Source organism: Phyllostomus hastatus, unplaced genomic scaffold (assembly GCF_019186645.2).
Source record: "Phyllostomus hastatus isolate PE091 unplaced genomic scaffold, TTU_PhHast_1.1 phas_scaffold_1066, whole genome shotgun sequence".
In the NCBI taxonomy this organism is placed as follows: Eukaryota; Metazoa; Chordata; class Mammalia; order Chiroptera; family Phyllostomidae; genus Phyllostomus; species Phyllostomus hastatus.
The window spans coordinates 34266179-34290186 of NW_025334004.1; the positions used below are offsets into that span (position 1 = coordinate 34266179).

A 24008-nucleotide genomic window follows, 5' to 3' on the forward strand; every position below is an offset into this window, starting at 1 on the left:
TAACGACAGAATGCAGCCCGCACTAAAACGGATTATCTTGCCATCGGTTCACAGGACACCTCGAACACCCATGGGAGCACCCGCACCAGCCGAGTCTCGTACTTCACTCGCTTTTCCAGCCGCTCGGCAGCGGGCCGGAAGCTCGGGGAGGCCGCCGCCGCCCCTGGCTCGGCTCGGCCTCGCGGCGAAGGGCTGCACGCACGGACCGCAGTCCTCCCGTCTTCTCCTAAACCCGCTCGAGACGGGCCTGCACCGGCCACTGCGGGCCGTCCGGGCGCGGGTCGAGGCCGGCAGCCCCACTGCACCCCCACCGCGGCCAACAGTCGGCAGACTGTCTCCCACCTGCCCCGTCCCCCCGCGCCCGCCGCGCAGCCGTCCTCCCGGAGCCCGCCGCCCTCGGTCCTCCTCCCCACCCGCCCCCGCCCGCGGGGAGCTCACCCAGTGCCTCCGACGGCCGCCGAGGACGGCCGCAGACGTCCCGGGGAAAGGAAGGGTGTAAGGCCCGCCAGGGCGGCGGGCGGGGAGGGCACGCTCAGGTGCGGCGCGCTCCAGGTGCGACCCGAGCGGGACGCCCCGCCCTCCCGTCGGAGCGCGCTCTCATTGGCCGAGGCTCTGGCTGGGGCGGGGCCGCCGGGAGCCTCCCGTGAACCCTGGAGGGGCTGGCGGCGCGCGGCGGCGCCCCGAGCGGTCTTTGAGGAAGCGCGGGGCCCCGGGGTCACAGCCCGCGCCCCGGAGCGCCCCCTTCCGGGCTCCCAGCGCCGCACAAGGATGTTCGCGCAGGCGCAGTCGGCGAGGTCCGACAGCCCCTGGCATCCCCCGGCGGCCCAAGGCCCCGCCCCCCGGCGCCGGGGAGCTCCGGGCGGCCCCGCCCGCGGCTGCGGAGGAGGCGGAGGGGATGACGTCACTGAGCAGGGCGACGGGCATTGGGCGCCATTTTGAAAAGGGGAAAAAAAATCCCTCCTCGGCGGCGGCGGCGGTAGCGGCCTGGCTGAGGTGCTGAGGCGGCAGCTGCGCGGGGCCGCCTGCTTCGTCCGCCGCCGCCTCGGCGCCCGCCGGCCGCCCGGCCATGGCAGGTGGGGGCCCGCGCGGGGGCGAGGGGCCGGGCCGGGCCGGGGCGGGGGGCGCGGGCGGGCGGGGCCGCGCGGCCTGACGCGCCCGGTGTGTCCGCAGGAGCCGGCGGCGGCGGCTGCCCCGCGGGCGGCAACGACTTGCAGTGGTGCTTCTCGCAGGTCAAGGGGGCCGTCGACGAGGACGTGGCGGAAGGTAAGGCCGCGCTCTCCCGCGTCCCCCCCCCCGCCCCTCAGCCCCCGGGGTCGCGGCCGGGGCCGCCGGGGGCGTGCGCGCCGAGGTCCGAGCCGCGGAGCGCGGGCCGAGCGCGGAGCCAAGGTCACGGCGCCGCTCGCCCCCGGTCTTCCCGCCGCGGGTGGCGGCCGCCCGCGTCGGCGGCGCCGGAGTCGCGGCGGACCCTCGGGGCGCGGGAACCGGGGCCGGGCGGGACCGGGCTTCCTCCGTCTCCTCCCTCTTCCCCGGGACTTGGCGGTGCTCGCCGACCCCCGAGGGGGCGGGCGCCGAGGCCCGGGGCTGTCCGTCCGCACCCGCAGGCCTGCAGCGCGGGCCGGGTGACCGGCAGCCGCCCCCCCCCAGCCGACGAAGGGGGCGCGGACCGTGAAGCGAGGCGGCTCCGCCCCGGGAGTCCCGGAGCACGGCGGCGCGGCTCGGGGCGCGGGAGGGGCGCGCGCCCTCTGAAGGGACGCGGCGGGGACCGGGGTTCTCGGAGCGCCCCGACGGGCGGCGTTCGCGGCCCTGGGGGCGGGGCCCGCGGTCGGTGGTGCAGCTGGAGCGCCAGACGGCGGGCGCCCGGGGGCCGCTCCGCGGTGGGAGCCCCGCGGTGCGGGGCGGTCCCGTCTCCCTCGGGGGCGCGCCGCGCGGAGGCTGCTCCTTTCTGGCCACGCGGGAGGCCCGGCCGCGGCCCCCGGGGCGCGGGGGGGGGGCTGGGGGGGCTGCCGGCTGGGGGCTCCGGGTAGTCGTGTGGTCGGCGGGGTCGCTCTCTGGAACCTGTCCGGGCCGGGGTGTTCGCGCGCGGTGTGTAGGCGCCGTCACCCGGCACGGCTCCCTTCCCGGGGCGGCGCCCCAGCCCCCAGCCCGGCCCCCCCCCCCCGTAGGGCCCCCCCACCCCGGAGGTCACCGCCGCGCGGGGCCGCTCCCGGCCGCCTGTGTCCGCCACCTCCGCCCTCACACAGCCCGGGAAGGCAGGCACCGCGCATGGTTCTCCCGTCCCAGACGCACAAGCCCGGGCCGGCCTTGGCCTGCCCCGTGCTGCCTCCGCGGCCGGTGCGCCCAAGCCCGCCGTGGGCTGTGGCGGCTCCGGAGCCCGAGGCTGTCACCGCGGGAGACTGCGGGGCGGGGTGCCCGGGAGCAGGCGACACGGGGTCCTTCCTGTTAAGGGGGCGCCTGTCCGGACCCGGTCGGGCGGGAGCGAGGGCCGCGGGCGGCGGGTCTAGAGACTGTGCGGCGGGGGTGCGGGGACGAGAAGCGACGGAAACACCCGCGGGGCGGGCGGAGCCTGCTGCCCGGCGGCGGCGGCGGCGTCGTGGTGGCGGAGAGGAGCCGCCCTCTCGCAGGGAGACGCGGTTCCCGGCGCCTGCACGAAGGTGGGGGTGGCTGGAGGGGGGGCTTGTTTCCGGCGGCTTCTCGTGCAGATGGTTTGTTTCCATCCGTGGTCTAACCCGTGACCTGACCCTCTGCTCTGCCCCAGACGGCCTTCTGGGGAAGCGATGCTGAAGGAGACCGGAGGTGTGCCTGCGCGACTCGGGCGGCCGTCCCGGGCGCTGAGTGCGTGACCTGGTGTCCGGGGAGCCCGGCGGGCCGGCCCTCCTGAGGGCCCGCGTGGGCGCCACCGCGGAGGGGACGGGGGCGTGCGGGAGGGGTGGCAGCGATCGGGGCCCTTGGGCGTCGGTGCTGGGGCGCTCTGGGTTCCCTCGAGCGCGGGAGCGGTCCGACCTCGAGGACGTTCCCGTTCCCGCCCGCGGGGAGCGTGCTGCCTGCTCCGAGTCGGGGCGGCGGGGCCGCGGGGCGGCGGGTGAGAGTTCCCGTCGGGGCACTTGCTTGGGGACGGCTGGTTTTTTCCTGTGTGTGTGTGTGTGCAGAAAACGGCGTTCAGTGTTCGCCGCTGACTGTTTCCTGAACTCGCGGCGGGACTCCGGTTTTCTGGAGGATTCCCTGTCTGACGTCCGCATCCCACCGCACGGTTTCCATTTGCTTAGCGCACGCTCGTTCTGGGGAGCGCGCACGTCCTGGGGAGCGCGCACGGCCTGGGGAGCGCGCACGGCCTGGGGAGCGCCGTCGGAGAAGAGGACAGCCGGGCAGGGGCTTGCAGTCGGTGTGGGGGCTCCACGAGCACAGTCTGCCTCGGGGGTCGGACGCGCGCGGGTCCTGCGGTGTGTTCCGCGCACCTACGGGGCCCAGGTTCTATGTTGTGATGCCTCTGAGACCAGGCTGCGTGTGCAGGGCACTCCACTGGTCTCGGTTGTGTGAACAGGTGTGCGTGCACAAGGTGTGTAGTAGTGTTAAATCATACTTCCTGGTTCTGAAGGTTCTGTTTATCTCTAGAGAGGGGAAGGAGAGGGAGGGAGAGAAACATCAGTGTGTGGTTGTCTCTCGTGCGCCCCCTACTGGGGACCTGGCCCGCAACCCAGGCCTGGGCCCTGACGGGGAATCGAACCGGTGACCCTTTGGTTTGCAGGCCGGCGCTCAGTGCACCAAGCCACACGAGCCAGGACATACTCCTTAATCTTAGAAGTCTGTTGTTTCCGTGGGGAGTTCTGGGTTTGCTGTGTCTGCCAGTTACTAAGTCGGAAGGGCTGTTCAGAACCTTAGCTTCCTTATCTACAAATTGCGTCAGAAGGTGTTTGCTAAGATGAAATATTGTGCAGTGCTTTTGTGGCCTGTAAATTGTTGCAAATGTTGGGTACTGCTGTTCATTAATTTTCGTGTATTTTAAGGTGTTTTGTTGTAGCTATGTTTCATTTAAGTGTGAAAAGAGCAGTTTTTTGTTTTTTCCTGGCCTCTTTCCAATCTCTCCACTCACCCCAGATCCCTCCCCTTGTGCCTGACCTCCAGTTGTTTGCGTTATTTTTCAGGGGTGATTCTCACCCCTTCGGTTTTGCTCATGTGCCTTTGCCAGCACAGGGTCGTCTTTGTGTCTTGTGTGCCCTTCCAGATCCATCTCAGAGCCCGCTTCCCCAGGGAGGCAGGCGCTGGTCGGCCGCCCCAGCCCGGCACTCTGCGTCACGGTCCGCCCCCCCACCTCACTGGCACACCAGCATGTGCAGCAGGTGGCCATGTGCTGCTCGCTGCCCCTCGGTTTTCTCGGGGGGTTGGGCTCGTCCCTCCGACCTGGTGTGAATTGGGTTGTGGAAAGGCATCGCGGATCCGTTTCGAACCTCTCACTATCCGTGTGTCAACTTGCCAGGTTGCTTGCCTTGTGCTGGCTGCACTGCAGAACAGGTGCTGTCCCTGTGAGCGTTAACAGGGTCGATGGGAAGGTCCCGGGTAATGCAGGGGAGGCTCTGGCAAGCAGGCCGCACCTGACAACTGTCACCCTGGCGTCTTACAGAGGGGGACCACTTCTCTGCCTTTCTCCAGGGAGTCGGTTTCAGGGCACGAAGGGTGTGGGGCTGGCTTCCAGCGGAGATCATCTTAGAAGGCCACAGCAGTGTCCTGAGGGCTGCAGGTGCTGGGTGTGGGAACACAGGAACCCTGCTCCTGCCTCCCGAAGCCCTCTGCTCAGGCAGATGGCCAGCAGGTGGGCCACTGCCCCGTCCTGAGAGCAGTGCTGGTCAGCTGGTCTTGAGCATGGGACAGAGGTGCCTGTGCAGAGACTGGAGGTGGAGAAGGGGGGCTGTGGGGAGGAAGAGGAAGGAAGGGAAGGGGAGAAAATGCGCTGGATGCAGGGGGCTGGAGTGCAGATTGGAGAGAGCGTGGTGCGTGCTGGGAAGGCAGGGTGCCTGGCGGGGGGGGGGCGGGGGGCGCAGGTCTGCGGGGTCCTGGGGGGCCGGGCGGGAGCCCTGCCTCCCGTGCCGAGGACTGGGCATTGCACCGCCAAGTGATTGCGAGGATACGCTGTTAGGGCTTTAAGCAGAGGAGGGACAGCGACTGGACGTTTGTCTAGGAAGGTCACTCTGGCCAGTGGTGGAGTAAGAGCAGAGGCAGAAATGCCGGTCACCGCGTCGCTGCGGTGACAAAGGCTGGGAGCGTGGGCCTGCTCTGAGGTGGAGGCCTGCCGCCTCGTTTCGGAAGGGCAAACGGGGAGCATCCTGGGCTTCACAGGCCACTCTGTCTCGGCTGCAGCTGCTGGGCTCAGCTCTGCCCTCTGAGCGGGGAAGCAGCCCGAGTCCCCACTCAGGAGTGGCGGGGCCGGGTGGGGCCCCGCGCCGCGGTCGGCCAGCCCTGGGCCGGACCGTAGTTCTCAGCCTGCAGTCCCGAGAGGACCCTCAGGCTTTCCTTCACGTGGGTTATAGCTATCGCTGTTCTTTATATGTGAAATCAAAACGGAACAACTGAAAGTGTGTGTTTTTTCACTTTAAAGTGACCTATTCCCTGTCAGCATAGCATTTTTAATGAAAAACGAGCCGACTTGGTGCAGAGAGGGGCGTCGTTTTGCACTTTGCAAACTCCGTAAGTCCAGGGCCAAGCAGAAGACCGCTGGGTTCTCAGACGCGCTTCTGGTCCTGTCGGTTGCACGTGTCTAAGTGGAGCACATGAAGGAAATTCGGCCCGAACTTGCGTGTAGTCAGAAGAGGAAGGGGTGACGTGGCAGCTGCCTGCTCTGGCCGATGCCCTCCTTTAATAGCGGGACAAAACTGGAGGTCATGGTTTCCTCGAGTCTAGTTATCCTGCAGAGCCCAAACTGTCCATGGACTTTCTGTCTTGCTACATTAAAACCCACCGTTCTGTCGTGTGCTCCGACTGGATCTCCTACGCATGCGTGAGACTTGGTAACATCACACCTGGGTCACTGGGAAATTTCCTTCCCACACTGATTGCTCAGGCTATGTAAACGTTGATCCATTTCTCTATGCAAGACCAAAGGAAAATCACATTTCTTAGTATCTCCACTGACCTCATCAGAAATGTCTTGGAGTGGGAAGCTGTCAGATTAGTGGTAATGGATACCGTTTTCCAAAATTCTGATTTTCTCTTGAAAGCTTGGATTCTATCATTGGCTATAAATAAGCACTGTCACTTAGCTGTCTTCTGGGAAGTGAGAGGCTCACTTCGTTCACTTTAAAGAAAAATTCTTCCAAACACCGAAGTCTGAACTGCCGCAGTTGGTCGGCTGCGCTCTCAGATGACAGCGGCGTCCCTAAAATGGTGGCTGGTGGGGCTGGCAGTACAGACACCTGTGTGCGCGTGCCCCGTGCTGCCAGGAGGGGTGGAGACAGTGCGCCCAACTGTCCGTCGAGGGCGTTCCCGAGCAAAGCTGCACGTGCGTGGCGTGGGCCCCACAGACGGTGCCGTGCTGAGGTGCTGGCAGTTTGCACCACGGCTTCTCGGCCCCAGGCAAACGACGCTGGTGGAGACGGCAAACGATGCACTGGCCTCAGGGAAGCAGTGTGACCGCGTGCGCCCGAGAGGTCCTCGGGTGCACAAGGGCCCACGGAGCACGCGCCGAGAATTGCCGGGAGGACGCTTGCTGGTAGCAGTGGCAGTAACAGCACGGGGCGGCTCTCAGGATGCACTGCCCCTCATCTTCACGGGGCTTGACCGTCTCTGTTCCAGTCTGCACGCGCAGAGCACGTGTTAGAGAAGATCTAGTCGGACAGACGCGTGAAGAGTCAAAGTGGGAGTGTGCCTTCATCCCGCCTCTGTCCTGGAGTCTTCCCCGGATGTGCCTGATCTGAGGGGGGTGTGTGTGTTTATGTTTAGGCTATTCCTTATGCATTTATTTCCTTAATTTTATGTTAAAATGTAGGTAGTGTGTGAGCAGTAATTCTTTTATTCCTTACAAACGTGAATCTTAATGAACATTGTTCTGCAACTTACTGCTCTGTGTTTCTGGCCTGCACCCTGAGACCAGCCGGCGACCCAGCGGCCGAGGAGCTGCGCACGCATTGGGCCTCCTGTGACCGTCTTCGCAGCCACTCAGCCTGTGAGTGCCACGGTCACCCTCGACTCGCAGGCAGGGCGCTGGATCTCAGCCGAAAGTCACAGCGCGAGTGGGTGCGAGAGCCGGGGTTCTGGTCCTCATGTGGCAGGTCCAGGGCCCACGCTGAGACGCTGCCACCGCCACGCTCCCTGCTTCGTCATTCAGGTTCCCTCATTTGTTGAACTGGTCCCTCCTGTCGGTCTCCGCTCTTTGCTGTCACCACAGATGCTGCCACAGGGTCGGGTCTTCCACCTGCCCCGTGCAGGTGTTCCTGTGGCCGGACTCCTAGGAGTGGACGCACTGCCAGGGGCCACCCGTGTGTGCCCTCTGATGCTGCAGACCCGCCCTTCAGGGGCAGTGCCAACGCACGCCTTCCCCAGAGCTCTTCTCCCCGCACCCCCGCCCCCCACACGGAGAACGTCAGTCTCTAAAGTTGGTGGCACTTCCAGAGTCGGAATTTGTGTTTCCTTACCGGTTGTGCCATTGAGACTCCTTCACTGACTCCACTTCTCTCATGAGTCTACTGCGCTTTTTGAAAATCAAATTCTTAAAGCCATCTATGTGTTATGAATGTTAATCTCTTTGAATTTTTTATTATTAACCTTGAATTTTAATTCTTTGCCCCCATTTCACACACTCTCCTACCCAGAGTTCAGTTAAGTCTACTATACATGTGTGTTTTTTGTTTTGTTTTTTTTGAGACGGGAAGGGAGAAAGATGGGGAGAGAAGCATCAGTGTGTGGTTGCCTCTCGTGCACCCCTGGCCCACAACCCTGGCATGTGCCCCCACTGGGAATCCAACCAGCAACCTTTTGATTCCCAGGCCAGGGGGCGTTCAATCCAGTGAGCCACACCAGCCAGGGCAAGTGCTTTTTTTTCCTGAACAGACATTTCAGCAGGACTGACCGACTGTGTGACTTTCCCCAAACGCAGGAAGTGACACTCGGCCTGTTTGCCCCGTAACCCCTTCTGGCCGTGGTCCGCTCCAGCTGGGACTGCTGTCTCCAGGGCTTCTCTGGGGGCTTGAGAGCCTCCCTCTCGTCCCTGGCACTCTGGGTGTCAGAGCGTGCACCCACCTGGGTCCGCTCCTCAGTCTGGCTGGACGTCCTGGCTCCTGCAGTCTGGAACCCAGGTGCTGCCACCCGGGAACTCCTCAGTCCTCTGGTGATTTCTCCTTCCTCTTCTCTTGTCCTTCTGGAACTCGCTGGCTGGGCGATGGGCGCCCTCACCTGACCCTCCGGTTCGCTGTTATTCCCGGTTGGCCGTCTCTCTGCCTTGTTGCTGTTCCCTGTGGACGTGGTTTGAAGTTTTTAAATTCTCGTTGTACGTTTGAACTTCAAAGAGCACTTCCTGGTTGCTTTTCCGGTCTCGCAGCACACTGCTGGTGCTCCCGGGACCCGGCTGTGGGCACCGGCCCCCTGCCTGGGAGTCCCACTGCGGGCCAGAGGGGCGCAGTGTCCGGAGCCAGTACGGGCCGTGGACTATTTCTGTGACGTTCTGTTGCCGCTCTCTCTCCCCCTCGCTCCTGCACGCCCCTTCTTTGCTTCGGGCTTCCTCCCACACACGAGCCAGTCCTGAGCTGCGGTCCAGGCCTCAGGTGGAGCCGCCGTGGGCCCACGGGCTGTCTGTGTGCAGGCGGGCTCTTCGGCCGCCTGCCTGGCGGGTCATTTCTTTAGGGACCCTGTGGGTTTGACCCTTCGTGGCTTCTCTCCGGGCTTTGTCATTTGGGAGCGGAACCCTGGGAACGGAGGAAAGCAATCCCCTTCTGGCGGTCAGCATTTGGGGCGCAAGAGCTGGATTAGCCCTGTGCTCCACCTGCCGGGGGGGCGGGGGCAAGCATGGGGCCCAGCAGTCGAACAGATTCGGCCAGTCCCTGCCCGTGCAGCCCCACCCCGCCCCTCCAGCCCCACTCCTTGTGAGCAGGGCCCCTGTGAGCAGGGCCCCTTTGCTTTCCTGCTGCCGCCTCGGTGTGGTGGGAGGGAGCGGACATGCACAGCAGCACGCCATCCGCCGTCCGCTGTCTGCTGTCCACTGTCCGCCGCGCCGCCTCAGAGTGTGAGCGGACTCGCAGGGCCGCCGAGCGCGCTGTGCTCGTTCCGTGTCCACCAGGCGTGGCGCACAGGCGTGTCCACCAGCCCCAGGGTGGGCTACTTGCGCGTCTCCCGGCAGCCTCACTCTGCAGGGCCACACAGAGGGGTCCGGGGCGGGGTGCTCTCAGGTGCCAGCCCGGTGCCCGCGGTCACTGCGGACTTCTGCTGTTAGCGCCAGCCTGGTCTCGTGAAGGAGTGTCACCGCGGTAGACTCATGATGGCAACTTCAGTTTTACTGGTTTTGTAATCCCGCTAGTGTTTAGTTTGCATATTTATTTTTATTTCAGAGCTCTTCTAAACTATAGAAGATGTTTCTGTTTTCAGGTTTATATGTATTACACAGCTTAATGAAAATAATTCCTCACCCCGACCATCACGGGATTTTTTCTTTTAAAAGAGTCAGTCTGTTTTCATTAGGCTTGACAGTCGCTGACAGCCAGGATACCGTTAATTACAAAATAGGGTGCACCCCTGGGAAAAATGACATGGATTTTGGCCCTTTTAGTCCAGTGCAGAATTTCGGTTTCATTTAGGCAGAATAGATTATATTGAGTAATTTAGTTTAAAAACTGACACTTCTAACAAGAAGCCTCATCCTTTTCCCAAGTCTTTTTTTTTTAAGAAAAAAGAAATCCATACTATCTCAAGCTAAATAATGAATATATAAATAAAAAATAATGAATAAATCAGGGAAGCACATTTTTACCAACTGAAAAAAGAAAAAAGAAAGCCCAGGCAATAGAATTCAGTATGTTTTTTAAAGTTGGTATATGGTGGTAGTGCAATAAGAAATCACTTTATAATTCTTTGATGAAAGTGTTTGTGCATACCTTTAAGAATTGTATTATAGTGTCACTACTTTGTGGGGGGCTCTTCAAGTAGTTTCAGTGTTGGGGTCTGTTTCTGATTAGTGCAGACATCGTGGGTGATAGCCTTTCAGCCACAGACTTCAGTGGCCCTGGGGCCCCTCAGGCCAGTGTCATTTGCTGGTGGACGCACCCTTTGCACTGGTGCCCCAGCAGCCAGCAGGGACCCTTTGAAGTGAACTAGGCCTTCCCCAGAGCAGCCAGAGAGGTGACAGAGGTCGCAGCCCCTGGGGAGACCACACCACATGAGGGTCATGGTTCCGTGGGCCCTGGGGCAGGAGCTCAGGTGCAGCGCTGTTTCCTCGGAGTAGGGGTGGTGCGTGTTTTTTGTTTTTGTTTTTTTTATCCAGTGTCTGTGCCGCCATAAATTCTGATCTGGTCCTTAGGACACCTCAGGGCGTGTCCAGCACTTGGCTCTGTTCTCTGCGTCCCCTAGGGAGTGGGTTGTGTGTTGATGGAGTCAGAAGTCTCAGGTATCCGCCCACCAGTGTCCCACTGGGCAGTGATGTTGTCACTGTCAGCCCGGTGACTTGACCCAGACAGTGGGACGGAACCCGTACTGTCTGCAGTGCCCTTCTGTGCAGGAGCCAGCCAAGTTACTGCGTGGAAACCACAGTGCTTCTGTTACTGTGTCGTAGCGGTCCTGTTTATCTTAAAGGCTAACTCAAGGCATGCGTTATAAATTAGGCAGCCGTCTCCTAGGACCAGTTTTTTCTTTTCAGTCTTTATTTCCTAGCTTTCTCGCTCTGTCCTTACGTGCAGACAGCCTGGTCTAGGTCGATCCTGGTGCACAGGCCGCGTGAGCAAAACCCGCAAACCCCTGTGCGCCCATTGGTTCCGGGACCCAGAACCAAGGGGGGGCTGCCTGGTAATTCCACGTGTCCCACGAAAACTCGACTTTATCCAGGGAGAAAATTTTGTATGTGCTTATCTTTTGACTTTTTCTTGCTGATTTTTGATACTCACTTTGATGTCTCTCACAACCATAACCTGGTTAATTGCTTCTCTATTTTATTGACAGCTGACATCATCTCAACTGTTGAATTTAATTACTCTGGAGATCTTCTTGCAACAGGAGACAAGGGTGGCAGAGTTGTTATTTTTCAGCGGGAACAAGAGGTCAGTAATTTACAGCCCACACACCCAGTGAAGTGAGTAAACCTTCTCAGATCACGGATGAGGAGAGAAGCACTGTTCTGTCCTCCATCTGTGACATCACTTTAACCATATAGACTCTTTTTTCCAGAATCATCTCCGGGTGATCTGTTGCCAGGCTCTGCTCAGCCTGCTCAGAATCCAGTCCCCACAGAGCCCCTTCCTGTCACCATCCCTGCCCTCGCCTCTCCCAGTCCGGGCAGGAGGGCCACTCGCCACTCCGGGCCCTGTGCTGGGAGGGCGTGGCCAGGAAGTGCTGGCGGCACTGGGACCACGGGCGCCTCACTTCTCGTGCACGTTCCACCGTTTCTCTTAGCAGACCGACGTCTTGAGGCTCGGGACTGATGGACTCTGCAGGTTTCCTTTCACTGCGTCGGTCCCGTCGTCCTCGTGTGCGAGGTGGAAGTGCCGGCTGGGGTCTGCGTCTTCGTGGAGAGGTGGGGGTGGTGAAGAGGAAGCTGCCGCCCAGAGGGCACTGCCTGACCCAGCAGAGGGCGGGAGTCGAGGGCTAGAGGTGTCCTGGCCCTGCGGACCGAGGGCGGCTCCCTGGCAGACACAGCACACGCAGGGCCGGGCGCTGGAGACGTGCGCACGTAGCCTGGGGGGTGGTTTCTGACGACGCGCGATCTAACACAGAGAGGCGCCTGTCCGCACACAAAGGCCCGCCTGGTCAGCCTTCAGTGGCGGTCAGCGTGACTGCAGGGTCCGTCGGTCTCAGGTGCACGGCGCAGTGAGCGCACATGTAGACGCCTGAAGAGGAGACTATTTTAGACGCTCCCTCCAGAGCAGGAAGTAACAAAACACCGGTCTCCTTCGTTTTTAATCATGAGTGTTTAACATGTATAGCAAATAGTACCATTGGCCGTAAGCGAAGATTTCAGAGAGGAATGTAACTGTGCGTGTGACCCCACCACCCAGATTTTGTCTATGGAAGGGAAAGAGAGCCCTCGCTGTGTGGGTGAAGCTGCTGCTGTGCCCCCCCATTCCCTCCTCCCCTTCCACGAAACCATGAAACCGAGCTCAGTGGTCTGCCTCCCAGAACTGGGCGATACTATTTTGGTGACAGCATGCATCTTCCCGAGCCTGGCTTTCTGCTTGCGCTCCAGCAGACGGAGTTGTTCTGTGCGCTGAAGATTGGCATGAGAGGTCTCCTGTGACGGGTCTCTGGGCGAGGGGCTTCCTGTGCCAGTTCGTCTGCTGCAGCTGCGGAGCCATGCTCCGGGAGTGGCCCGCCCTTGAGCAGACCCCACCCCTGTGGGCGGAGCCTCGGGGCTGGCAGGCTCCTCTAGCTGAGGGCTGGGCCCCTCCTTGCAGCGAGCAGACTCTGCCCGGTCACCTCTGTGGCCCTGCTCCTGCCGCTGCTCCCCCACCCCGGTCCCAGGGTGGGGGCAGCAGCCAGACCCAGTCCTGCAGTGAGGGCCTGGCGGTTCCAGAACCCTGCCCCCGACAGAGGGGCGGGCGCCGTCTTCCTTGCTGCTGCACTTACATGGGAGCTCGGTTCTGAGTGCTATCTGCTGGGCCGCTGGTTAACCCAGGGTTTCTTTAACTCTCAAGACTGGGAGGGGTCGTTTGACGTTGGTGTTGGCAGTGCTGACACTTCTCCTGCGATGTGCTTGTTCATTAAAACAGCTTCCTGTTTCCTTGCAGAACAAAAGCCGTCCTCATTCTAGGGGAGAATATAATGTTTACAGTACCTTTCAAAGTCATGAACCAGAGTTTGACTATTTGAAAAGTCTAGAAATTGAGGAAAAAATTAATAAAATTAGGTGGTTACCACAACAGAATGCTGCTCATTTTCTACTTTCTACAAATGGTAAGAGCTTTTGATTTCAATGGCTGTTTGCTTTAGGGTTTTGATTTTCTGTGTGTAGGTTCTTTTTTATTTTAACCCGTTCCAGAAGTTATTTCTGCTTTAACCTTTGGGGGGGAGGGTAATTATTCACTAGGAAGCAAGTGATAGTTTGAAAACCAAAGTCCACAAACACACACACACTCTCCCCCATAGCTCCCACCCACAGAAGGGAAAGCAAGTCCTCGCGTGTGGGGGGAGCGCCCCCCTGTGGTCAGCTCTGACGGCGCGGCCCCTACGGGAGACAAGGCTCCGCCCAGAGCCAGAAGCACACAGAGCGTTCTGAGAGAGGTCCCCGAGAGCGGGGCAGGGTGTGGTTCTTCCTCTAACGTGGAGAATGGGGTTTTTGTTTTCAGATAAAACTATTAAATTATGGAAAATAAGTGAACGGGATAAAAGAGCAGAAGGTTATAACTTGAAAGATGAAGACGGACGACTTCGAGACCCGTTTAGAATCACAGCACTGCGGGTACACATCCCATCTTCTTTACGCTGTCGGGTCTTCCCGTGGAGGGACCGCGAGCAGTGCCCCGTCAGCCGTGCCCCGCCTCCGGGATCCGGGACGGCCCGTGTGACACCACAGCCGTCGCATGTGCATGTGTGAGCACCAGCCACACTCCCTCTTCGGGAGACAGAGCACCTCGGGAGGAGGAGACTCCCACGGAACCCCGACAGGGGTCTGTCTCAGTGTGTCGCCTCCCCTCCCTGCGTAGGCTCAGAGCAGCGCCTTGGGGGGTGACGGCCAGGGAGTTCCGGAGCCTCCCCGGGGGGCGGAGCGCAGATGGCAGGCGGAAGGAGGAGCCACGGGCCCCCGACGGGGCCTCGTGCCTCAGAGCCCTGGCCCAGGGGCACCGTCATGCTTTTAAACTGTTGAGTTCTCCACTCCCTTCGTGGTGTCCCTGGGCACAGCGTGAAGTAGCCATATTTCATCAATTCTGATACCTAGGTTCTTTTCACGTTTTTAACATTGATGAAATTGAGTAAAACTTGAAATTTTAGTCTTGTAGTTGGCCTGGCGCTGCACGCCATGGATGGTGCTGTAAATGTGAGGGAGGTGCCCCACCTGCGTGGCGGCCAGGCCTGTGGTCCAGGAAACGCCGCTGTGGACAGGCCGGCCACAGGAAGACCGGCCCCGTGGCCCGCAGAGGGCCCCTGGCCCAGAGCTGCCGCCGGGTGTGGAGGCCTGCTGGGGTGCTCGTAGGCGAGGGCTGGGTGGCGCCCACACTCAGAAGGGCAGCCGGGGCTGTGCAGGAGGGCCCCGCTGCAGTGATGCTGGGCCTGTGCGTGCCTGTGCCGTGCCTTTGCCGTGCCCGCCCGCGGCTCTCCTGCACTAGGTGCACGCGGGGTGCTCGGGTGGCGGGCGCACAGGATGGAGCCGCAGGGCCGCAGCTTCATGACCCCCAGGGTGGGGTCGTGGGAGGGCAGCCAAGGAGGCGTGCAGGGTGGGACGGTCATCGTGAGGCCTCTGGGGTCCGTGGGGTCGCCCTGTTCCTAGGGCGTCGGGACCAGAAAGCTGTGTGACATGTTCAGACGGGGCTTGTGGAACCCTGACTGGAAGCATGCTGGGTGACCTGTCTCCCTGTGCTGCCGCTCCCGTGCCCAGGACTCACGGTGGTGTGGAGGGTCTGTTAGTGACGCTGACACAGGGCTGTAGCCACCCAGCGTAGCCACTCCCACAGACTGCCCAGCGTAACGGAGGGGAGCGGGGTGGGGCCCTGCGGGGTGCCCTTTCTCCTGCCCCAGCCTGTCCCCAGTGCTGCCACCCGCCCGAGCACTCTGTCCTCTCAGGACCCCATACCTGCGCACCCCGTGGGCCCCCTACAGGCCTGTGTTTGGAAGGCCCCACCTGGGTTTAGTTCCAGGCTGCTTTCAGGTGTTGGGCTGGAACAGAGCAGTGGGGCTGGGGGTCCGGGAAGCGTGAGAGAAGGAGCTGCTCTTGTTTACGACAGGGTGAGGGCAGGCCACTGGTGGGGCAACCACCTTGACCTAGCAGTCAGTGCAGGCCTGCGTCTGAGCTCCAGTCACCTCTCGAGAGGTTCAGAGTGGGCTCCGGGTGTCTCAACTCAGCGGGGTGAGAGTGCGGACGGCCGCTCTTCTTAAGTTCTGTGTTCCTCTCACGTCACTGGAGGTCGGGAAAGGGGGCCGGCTAAGGGAGTGTCAGGTCGCCTGTGTTCCCACCAGGCACGGACGTGTTGGAGGGCTCGCCCGGCCATCCCAGACCGCATGGGCCGACACCGCTTCCTCTAGGGGGCGCAGGCGTGCGGCCAGCACCTCCCTGGTGTAACGTGAGGGCAATCTTTCTGTGCTCATTTCCCCGGTAATTTTGCTCAGAGAAGATTAAATCGAGAGATTTCCTCCTGGTCTTTTTTTAGGCACTCCCTTTGGTTTTTAATTACAAAAAGGATATGGTCATTAGTATTTTATTTTGACTTTACAGTTCCTTCTTTTCTGCTAAATGTCAGCGATGTTGGACCTTTTCTTGTCTCATGTGGACGCTGTGGTGCACAATTGTGCAGTGGCCCTTGCTCTCATCCTCGTGAGCTCTTTCCCTGGCCCCACTTCTGTGTGGGTGTCCTGTTCCCCGCAAAGCCCGCCCTGCCCTCGGCTGCCCGTCCCGGAGGTGCCGTGTCAGTAAACGCCCCTGCCACCTGAGCGAGCAGCCCCGTGAACACAAGAGCAGCCGGGGCCGGGCTGAGCAGAGGCACCCCGACCCCCTGCTCCCAGGGCCCCTCCCGTGCTCTCCTCCAGCCCCGCACCCTCCACAGCTCACCCTGTGTGGTGGCCAGCAGGCCACCGATGGAGGCAGCTCGTTCAAGTGCCGGTGTAACCTTCTCTTCCCCAAGAAACTGGCAGCCGTGGTGTAGTAGCAGCCAGGAGGAGCAGCTTGGGCATTACCTGCACAGAACTGTCACTCACCTGTGAATGGAGGCATGTCCCTGTTGTTACCTGCGTGTTCTAATTACGTGCTACTGTGATCTTGTTTTGAATTGCTGTTTCTTCCGTTTTTAGGTCCCAATATTGAAGCCCATGGACCTCATGGTAGAAGCAAGTCCACGACGAATTTTTGCAAATGCTCATACATACCACATAAACTCTATTTCCGTAAACAGTGATCATGAAACGTATCTTTCTGCAGATGACCTGAGGATTAATCTGTGGCATCTGGAGATCACAGATAGAAGCTTCAGTATCCTTCGCTGGGCGGGTCTCCCCTTCCCTGGCTGGTCCTCCGACGGGGAGCTCTCAGCACTGGCCCCTCCTGTCCTGGCTGCCTACGGCCTGGGATGGGTGTCCCTGGACACGCAGCTCGCCTGCGGAGGCATCTCCCTCTGATGGGCAGAGCCGCGGTCCGTTGCCTTCCCGGGTGAACAGGGGGCAGCTTTAAGTAGCTCACACTGAAAGGTCAGAGTTGCCTTTTTCTTTTTTTAATTTGGCTAAATTTGCTAATAGAAGATGCTGCTCTTGGTTAGAAAGACATTTAATTACCCAACCCAAGAAGTGACAGATGGTGGGCGAATTCTATTTTAGAAGACACTGTTTAAGGAATAATCAAAAATTAATCTTTTAAGTGACATGGGCTGTTTTTTTAGGGTGAAAATCTAAATATTACGGGCTAGTCACACCTTTCAAAAGTTACTGATTCCTCCAGAAAATGAGGGGCCTGTGAAACGTGCGCGTCAGGCAGCGTCCATCAGAGTTCCCACACTTCGGGGCGCTGTCCGGCCGGTCCGGCGTGTGCGTGTCGGGTCTGTTACGAGAGCCTCGTGAGACGAGGTGTGTGCGACTCTGAGCTCTGGCGCTCCGCACAGAACTTACGTCCGTGGCCGTCCGTTGCGTGATTTGGTGACAGGGTTCGTGCGGACGCTGCCACGGTGCTGCGGCCTCTGGCGCTGCGGTCGGGGAGGCCCCGTCTGTCCCACCCCCAGCGTAGGGACAGCGCGTCTGACTCCTGTCCTCTCCTTTCTCCGACGAGACAGCACCTCCCAAATGAGGGTTCCTACGTTCACGGCCACGCCCCGCATTCTCCGTATTCTCCTGCAAACCCACCGGGTTCACTCCCTCTTTCCTCTGAACACAACGAGGGGTTACAGAGGAAGGGGGCGCGGCGCCCCAGCCGGCCCGTGGTGCGGAGCCTCGCCTTTTGAAGACGCCAGCCCGCCCTCGACGTGGCGACGCGGCACTCCAGTGCCCGGGGGTCGGGAGGCCCTCCCTCCTGTGCGGAGCTGAGGCTCCCGGGCGGCCTCGTGGGTCACGCTGAAAGCAGGGAGACGGTGGGCACAGCCGCCAGCCCGGGGTGGAGCGGCGCCCCTGCCTCACGCCTCGTTTGGCTCCACGTGTTGTGGCCGTCTCCACATGTGAGCGGCACGCAGATCCGTGACGGCGGGGGTCCCCGTGCACGGGTCCTTCACTCACGTGCCGCTCGTGGGAGCTGTGGTTCCCGGGGACCTGACCCCGTGTTAGTGAGTGCCCTGTCACTGCCCGTGGTCGCCGCTCCCGTCGGACACGCCATCCGCCTTGGCGGGCCGTGAGGACTCGGGCACGCGCCTTCCCCGTGACAGAGACCGCGGAGCAGCCTCGCGCGTCTGCGGGCACGGGAAGCACCGGCCCACTCGCTTGGCGCAGGTGGGGGCGGCAGGGCCTCTTGGAGTTTGGGCGTGGTCGTGCGTGGTCACTCTCGGGCAGAGGAGGGCGTTTGGGCGCAGGTGGGCGCTTGCTTGCACGTCTCACGGCCGTCCCTAAGTCTGTGTGGTCTGTGCGGGGGCCCGCAGGACGGCCGCAGCCGCGGGAGGGCAGCCCTGACGAGCGTGAGTGTGCGTGTGCGACGGAGGCTCGCGTGCCGGGGCCGCGGCCAACTCTGGTCCTCGCTGTGGGGTTGCGGGTGGACGGGCTGACGCCGCCCGGCTCCCGCCTTAACCGCGCGCCCAGACATCGTGGACATCAAGCCCGCCAACATGGAGGAGCTGACGGAGGTGATCACGGCGGCGGAGCTGCACCCGCTCCAGTGCAACGTGTTCGTGTACAGCAGCAGCAAGGGCACCGTCCGCCTCTGCGACATGCGCGCCGCCGCCCTGTGCGACCGGCACGCCAAGTGTAAGTGCCCGCCCGCTGCAGGCGGCTCGTCGGCGCCCCCTGTCGGGCGCCGGGCGGTGTGCGCACACAGGAGCGGCCGGGCCTGGGGATGGGGGGAGCTCTGACCCCGCGAGTGGCTTTCGTCCCAGTGAGGAAGTTGTGGTTCCGTTTCAGTTTCACTCATCGGTGGGCTCGACTTTCTAGAAACCTGGGGCGGGGCGGGGGGGAGGCAGCGTTGTTGTGGAGACTGCTGGCCAGCGCTGGAGGGCGCCCTCCCAGGCATGCCAGCGGGGGCTGGCATCGGCGTGCTCGGGCCCCTGCCCTGCACTCTAACCCCGAGGCAGCGTGTGCAGAAGGGCTCTGCTCCCCGCAGAGGGCCCTGGGGGGGGGGGCGCTGCGTCCTGGAGGCCCATCCTCGCCACCCTCTGGAGCGAGCAGCCTCAGTGAGCAGTTTTGTCGGCGGCCTTTCGAACGAGTGCTCGGTGTGGCCGCCAGCTTGTTTACAGTGGACGTCACACACAGAGCCCACAGACAGACAGACAGCCTCCTTTTTTTTAAGCAGCTTACAACGAAAGGCTGTGTGGACCTCCTTGCCCCAGGCTGGCAGAGCTGCAGGCCGGCAGTGCCCAGGGCTCGGGGGCGGGCGTGGCCTCCACGATGGTGCAGGGGGAGGCCACGGACTGACCACTGAGAGAGAACTGGGAGGCGGGCAGGTCAGCCTAGGGGCATGAGGCTCTTCCTGAGAGTGGTGGCCCCACCCGGCCACAGTAGGCCCTGCCCCTTGAGTAGTGAGCACACGCCTCACAGCAGACGGGCCCGGCGGGCCGTCGAAGCGGGACTACAGGTGCCCAGGTGGCGGTTGGGGTCACTCAGCCGAGGGTGGGGCGTGTCCTCAGCAGCCCTGCACTCAGCGCCTGCGTTTCGTAGGGTGCCACCCCTGCCTTCTGACGAGAGGGACAGGCTGCGCTCGTTGGCCAGGGCCTGGCGCCACGAGGACACACAGGCATCTGTGCGATGACGGCCGCCGGTCAGCACAGGCTCCTTGTTAACCAGGCCCCACGCCAGCGTGGCCCAGGAGCTCTTCCAGGTGACAGTGGAGGCCCTGCCCACAGAGGCACTGCTCCGAGTTTGGGTGGGACGGGCCCTGGTCGCTCGCTGGCGCCGGAGCGTCCTGTCCGAACATCACAGGTGCAACGAAGACCAGGAGCGTGTGGGGGGCTGGAGCCGGCCCGTCCTGCAGGGTGTTGGATCGGCCAGTTGTCTGGTTTCTGAACAGAAGCCAAAACCTTGTGTTTTTCAGTTTTCGAAGAACCTGAGGATCCGAGCAGTCGGTCTTTCTTCTCAGAGATCATCTCCTCCATCTCCGACGTGAAGTTCAGTCACAGCGGCCGGTACATGATGACCCGGGACTACCTGTCGGTGAAGGTCTGGGACCTCAACATGGAGAGCCGGCCCGTGGAGACCCACCAGGTGAGGCTGCTGCGCGGGGACACGCCACCCTCACGCCTGACGCGCCCTAACCACCCTGTGGTCTCGCGAAGGTGCACGAGTACCTGCGGAGCAAGCTGTGCTCTCTGTACGAGAACGACTGCATCTTCGACAAGTTCGAGTGCTGCTGGAACGGCCCAGACAGGTGAGCCACATCGGGCCTGACCGCCAAGTCCAGAGACAGGGCTGGGTGGGCTGCAGGGGGGGCGCCGGTGGGCTTGGCTTTCCAGACCGTCTGTGTGGGGGGACAGTCTCGGGGGACAGCGGGACACCTGAGCGACTGTCCCTTGGCCCTGGCTCCTGCAGGGTGTGGACAGTGAGCGCAGCGCTGGGCTCCTGCTGAAAGTGTCCTAATGCTCAGCAGACGGGATTTCTCATCTCCTGCGCCCTCCCAGCCGAGTGAAGGGGAGGGCAGCGGGGGGTCCCGCCCCAGCGAGGGTGTGGGTGGCCACCGCTCAGTGTCCCTCTCCTGCTGGGGAGCGGCGGGGCCCCAGGCGGTTGTGCTTGGATGTAGAGTGGCGGCGTCCTGAGTCGACTGGTAATGGGACAGTCTGTTCGGGGCCCGTCCTTCACCGACGATGGCACTACTGAGCCACGTCTTCAGCATCACGTGGACACTTCTCCAAGCGACGCCTGGCTGTGACCCTGCGTCATCTTTCAGAGAGCTGTGTGTCACGGAGCGCTCCGGAAGAAAGGGACTGGCAAAGCCCTTGGGCAGGAACACCAGACACGCTGCGTTGGCACTCCCCACGCTTCCCACACTCAGCCGAGCTCACAGGGAGCAGCCCCCACGGGGGCGGGGTGAGGGGGGCGCCAGCGCCGACGAGGCCAAGCAGACATGAACGTGTTCGCCCGCAGCCCGGGCCGGCCTGGGGCCAAGGAAGTGAACCCCCAGGCTTCCCTCTCACAGTGCCTGGACGGTCGGGGACGGGAGGACGACGGGGAGGCCTGGCCGAGACCGTGGGCTTTCGGCCGGGAGACAGCGGACCGTGTGGCCTGCACGTCCGAGCAGGGCCGGGCTCGCTCTGGAGCCTGGGCTCACGCCGTGGTGGCAGCTGCTGCCCCTCGGGGCCCTGCTCCCCCGCTCTGGAGGGGGCAGAGGCTTCTCCGGGGCGAGTGTGGGCGCCGTGGACCGAGGCCGTCTCCCCACTCCTCTCCAGGGGCTTCTCCAGCCCCAGTTGCTTGTTGCCGCACGTGAACTAACACGTTCTGGACTGACGATTTCTAAGGGCGCTCGTCGATGCCCTGCACGTGAGGGCACAGTGACAGGCCGGGCGGACGTCGGCCGCCCGTGGACAGGGGTGTCGGCTCTCAGCCACCGACGCAGGACAGGGGTGCGGGCTTGAAGACGAGTTGACCTGGCTTCCTCGGCCGGGACAGACGCCACGCGGAGGGCTGTTTGGTGCGGGGGGTTAGTGTGAACCCGTTGCGTTTTTATTCTGTGACGCTTGTTTTCCCTGACGTGATTGTAAGCACAGGAAGTTCAGTAGGACCTTCCCCGTGCGCTGCTCTCCTGACCTTCCCCGTCTCCCTCCCAGGACGCGGTCCATGGGGCCGCGCGGGGCTGCCCGGAGGCGGCCGTGAGGCTCGGCCCGTGCTGGCGTGGCGCTGAGTGCTGCGGCTCACGTGCTTCTCTCTCTGTTTGAACAGCGCGATCATGACGGGCTCCTACAACAACTTCTTCCGGATGTTTGACAGAAACACGCGGAGGGATGTGACCCTGGAGGCCTCCCGAGAGAGCAGCAGGCCTCGCGCCAGCCTGAAGCCGCGGCGCGTGTGCCCCGGCGGGAAGAGGAGGAAGGACGAGATCAGCGTGGACAGCCTGGACTTCAACAAGAAGATCCTGCACACGGCCTGGCACCCCGCCGACAACATCATCGCCGTGGCCGCCACCAACAACCTGTACATATTTCAGGACAAGGTCAACTAGGAAGGGCGCGGACGGCATCTCGGCTGCGCGGCTGAGCCGGCGGTGTCTGCCGGGGGAGGGGCGTCCTTCCTGTCGGTGGGGCGCAGGCGTGCACACCCTGTTCCCTGCCCAGACGGGAGCCACGCCACCCGGGACCACAGGAGCCGCGGCACGTGGAGCGCCCTCGGGGCGGGCTGGCGGACAGAGCTCACGGAGGCCATGACCCACGATAAACATATTTATTGACATCTGAGCCGTCCTTCCCAGTTTATAGACCAGAAGGTGACACCCAGCAGGACATGCGTCCCACGTCTCCCGTCCCTCTGCTGGCTGGCGGGGCCACCGGCCGAGCAGGCTCAGGCAGCTTGACCCCCACCCACCTGCATCTCCCAGCGCACCTTCCGGTGCGGCCCCTAATAAAGGCAACGCACTATCCAAAATGTTTTTATCCAAGCCTCCGCGTCGCCTCTTCCTTCGCGCACGCGCGCTGGAGTTTCCCGGAGTCGCGCCTCACGAGAGCCGGGCCCTCGCCTTTCGGGGGCCGGGTGGGGGCCTGCGCGGCGCTGGGCGCGCCGTCCCCGGACTCCCGGCTGCTCGCTTCTGTGGGACTCGCACGTCCGACGCCCCAGGTAAGGACTCCGGCGGCGCCTGAACCCGCGACGCTGAGAACGCGCGCGGCGAGGGGCTGAGCGGACCCCGCTGCACGGAGGGGCGGGCCGTCCCCGCCACGTGTGTCTGCGTGTGCGTGCACGTGCGTGTGTGCACGCTGCGTCCGGGCTGCGCTTCACGGCGGCCAGACGGCCCCACTGTTTAGGGGGCGGGGCGCCGCCGCACTCCCAAGACAGCCACAGGCTGCAGCCGCACGCAGTGCTGGGGCCGCGCTGCCCCCCACCCGCACCCGGGCCCCCGCCAGTCAGAGTCCGGGGGAGGAGCCGCGTTTCCCTGGCTGGTGACAGAGACGCAGGTGCCGGTCACTCCTCACCCCGAATCGCTGGCAGCACCCCGTGGGTTCGCGTCCGGTTGGAAAGGGAGAAGCTAGAAGCACGTCGTCGTAAAGAGCGCGCACCGGTGGTGACTCGGTCCACAGACCGCGGCTGTGGGAGCGTCGGCGCCGGTGCCTAGGAGGAGGGCGGTCCCTGCGTGTGCTTCCCCTGCTCGGACCGGGGGTTCAGTAAGGTTTTCATGTGCCACGGTGCGCGGCGTGTGCCAGCAGCGCTTTCACCCGTCCTTTGAAACGCATTTCCCGCCAAGAGGAAAGACCGCCTTCCGCGCCACGGAGGGGACGGAGCAGCAGGTAAGGGCCGTGCGTGTGTCCCTGTGCGGGGGGGGGCGGCCCCACTGGGGTCAGACGGGCCCGGCGCTGCGGCGCTCCCCCAGCCCGGCCCCGGCGGCGGGCCCCGTGAGAGGGTCGCACTGGGGAAGACCTCGAGGAGTTTCTCCCTGTGCTGTTCCCCGCTGTGCTTGGCTCCAGTTCGGCCTTTTTCTCATACCGTTGGAGACAGTCCTGCAGTTTTGAGACCTGAAATTATTTCTCGTTTGTATCCTTTATTTTAAAGGTTTTTGTTTATTGGGAGAGAGGGAGGGAGGGAGGGAGGAAGGAGAGAAACATCAATGAGCGAGAGAAGCGTCAGTGACGGGTTGCCTCCTGCGCGCCCCCTCCTGGGGCCTGGCGCACAGCCCGGGACGTGCCCCGAGAGGGGAACCGGCCTCCTGTCGGCTCGCAGGCCGGCGCTCAGTCCGCTGAGCCGCACCAGCCAGGACTGCACTGCTGTTTTCCGGAGTGTCCCCTTTCCCTTGGGCAAAGTTGGAGACGTTTTATCTGTGCCTGCACGCTGCTCTGTGGGTTTCCCCTGCTGAGTGAGGGCACTGGGCTCCGCTTTACTTGGAGAGTGCAGGTTCTCCAGGCCGACAGACTACACCGGGCCGACGAGCGCAGTTCGCGTGCGGAGTCAGACGCGCACCTTGGGGGGGCGGGGCTGCTGCGAGCCAGCGCAGGACCAGGCTCGCCGTCTGACTCCGGAGCAGGGTGCCACACGCGCTCTCCGGGGCCATGTCAGCCTCGCCATGGCCTTCCAAGGGCCCAATGTGGTGTGAACTCCTGAACGGTTACGGAGCAGTTACGTTTACACGGTCCTGAAGTTATTTCAGCCCCTTGGAGGCAACCGCGAGGCCAACGTGGCCCCCGGAGAAAGTGCGTGTGGCACCCTGCTCGGAGTGTCCACAGGTCGCCAGCAGTGGTGAGCCCACAGCCCGGCACCGCCCACTGCTGGCCCCCCTCCTGCCTCAGGCCGAGCAGCCGCGCTCGTCCCGACCAGGAGCCGTGCCGGGCCGGGACCCGCTCTGGCGGTCTGCCCACTGCCGGGTCTTGGAAGGGGCCGGGTTAACCAGAGCACTTTTCTGCTGCTGAAACCACAGAATCGGACACAAACACGGC

General features: G+C 62.6%; 1 protein-coding gene across 5 annotated transcripts; it reads left to right on the forward strand.

Moving 5' to 3' along the window:
• Positions 1-905: 905 nt before the first annotated feature.
• Positions 906-22027, forward strand: PPP2R2D (protein phosphatase 2 regulatory subunit Bdelta). 5 transcript variants are annotated; one of them, XM_045854125.1, is made up of 10 exons: positions 906-1073; positions 1171-1263; positions 11125-11222; positions 12906-13071; positions 13464-13576; positions 16117-16294; positions 18034-18198; positions 19478-19647; positions 19719-19810; positions 21316-22027. In XM_045854125.1, the coding sequence occupies exons 1-10, from the start codon at positions 1067-1069 to the stop codon at positions 21593-21595; spliced, it is 1362 nt and encodes a 453-aa protein (XP_045710081.1). In that variant the 5' UTR covers positions 906-1066; the 3' UTR covers positions 21596-22027. The 5 variants fall into 5 exon arrangements, with proteins under 5 accessions (XP_045710081.1, XP_045710083.1, XP_045710084.1 ...); XM_045854127.1 differs by having other exon boundaries at positions 21364-22027; XM_045854128.1 differs by lacking the exons at positions 12906-13071; positions 13464-13576.
• The last annotated feature ends 1981 nt before the right edge of the window (positions 22028-24008 follow it).

Bases quoted from the DNA above. Each gene is read 5' to 3' on its own strand.
- PPP2R2D (XM_045854125.1), top strand. The intron at 16,295-18,033 runs GTATCCTTCGCT...CCGCGCGCCCAG, and splicing joins GATCACAGATAGAAGCTTCA to ACATCGTGGACATCAAGCCC. The intron at 19,648-19,718 runs GTGAGGCTGCTG...GGTCTCGCGAAG, and splicing joins GGCCCGTGGAGACCCACCAG to GTGCACGAGTACCTGCGGAG.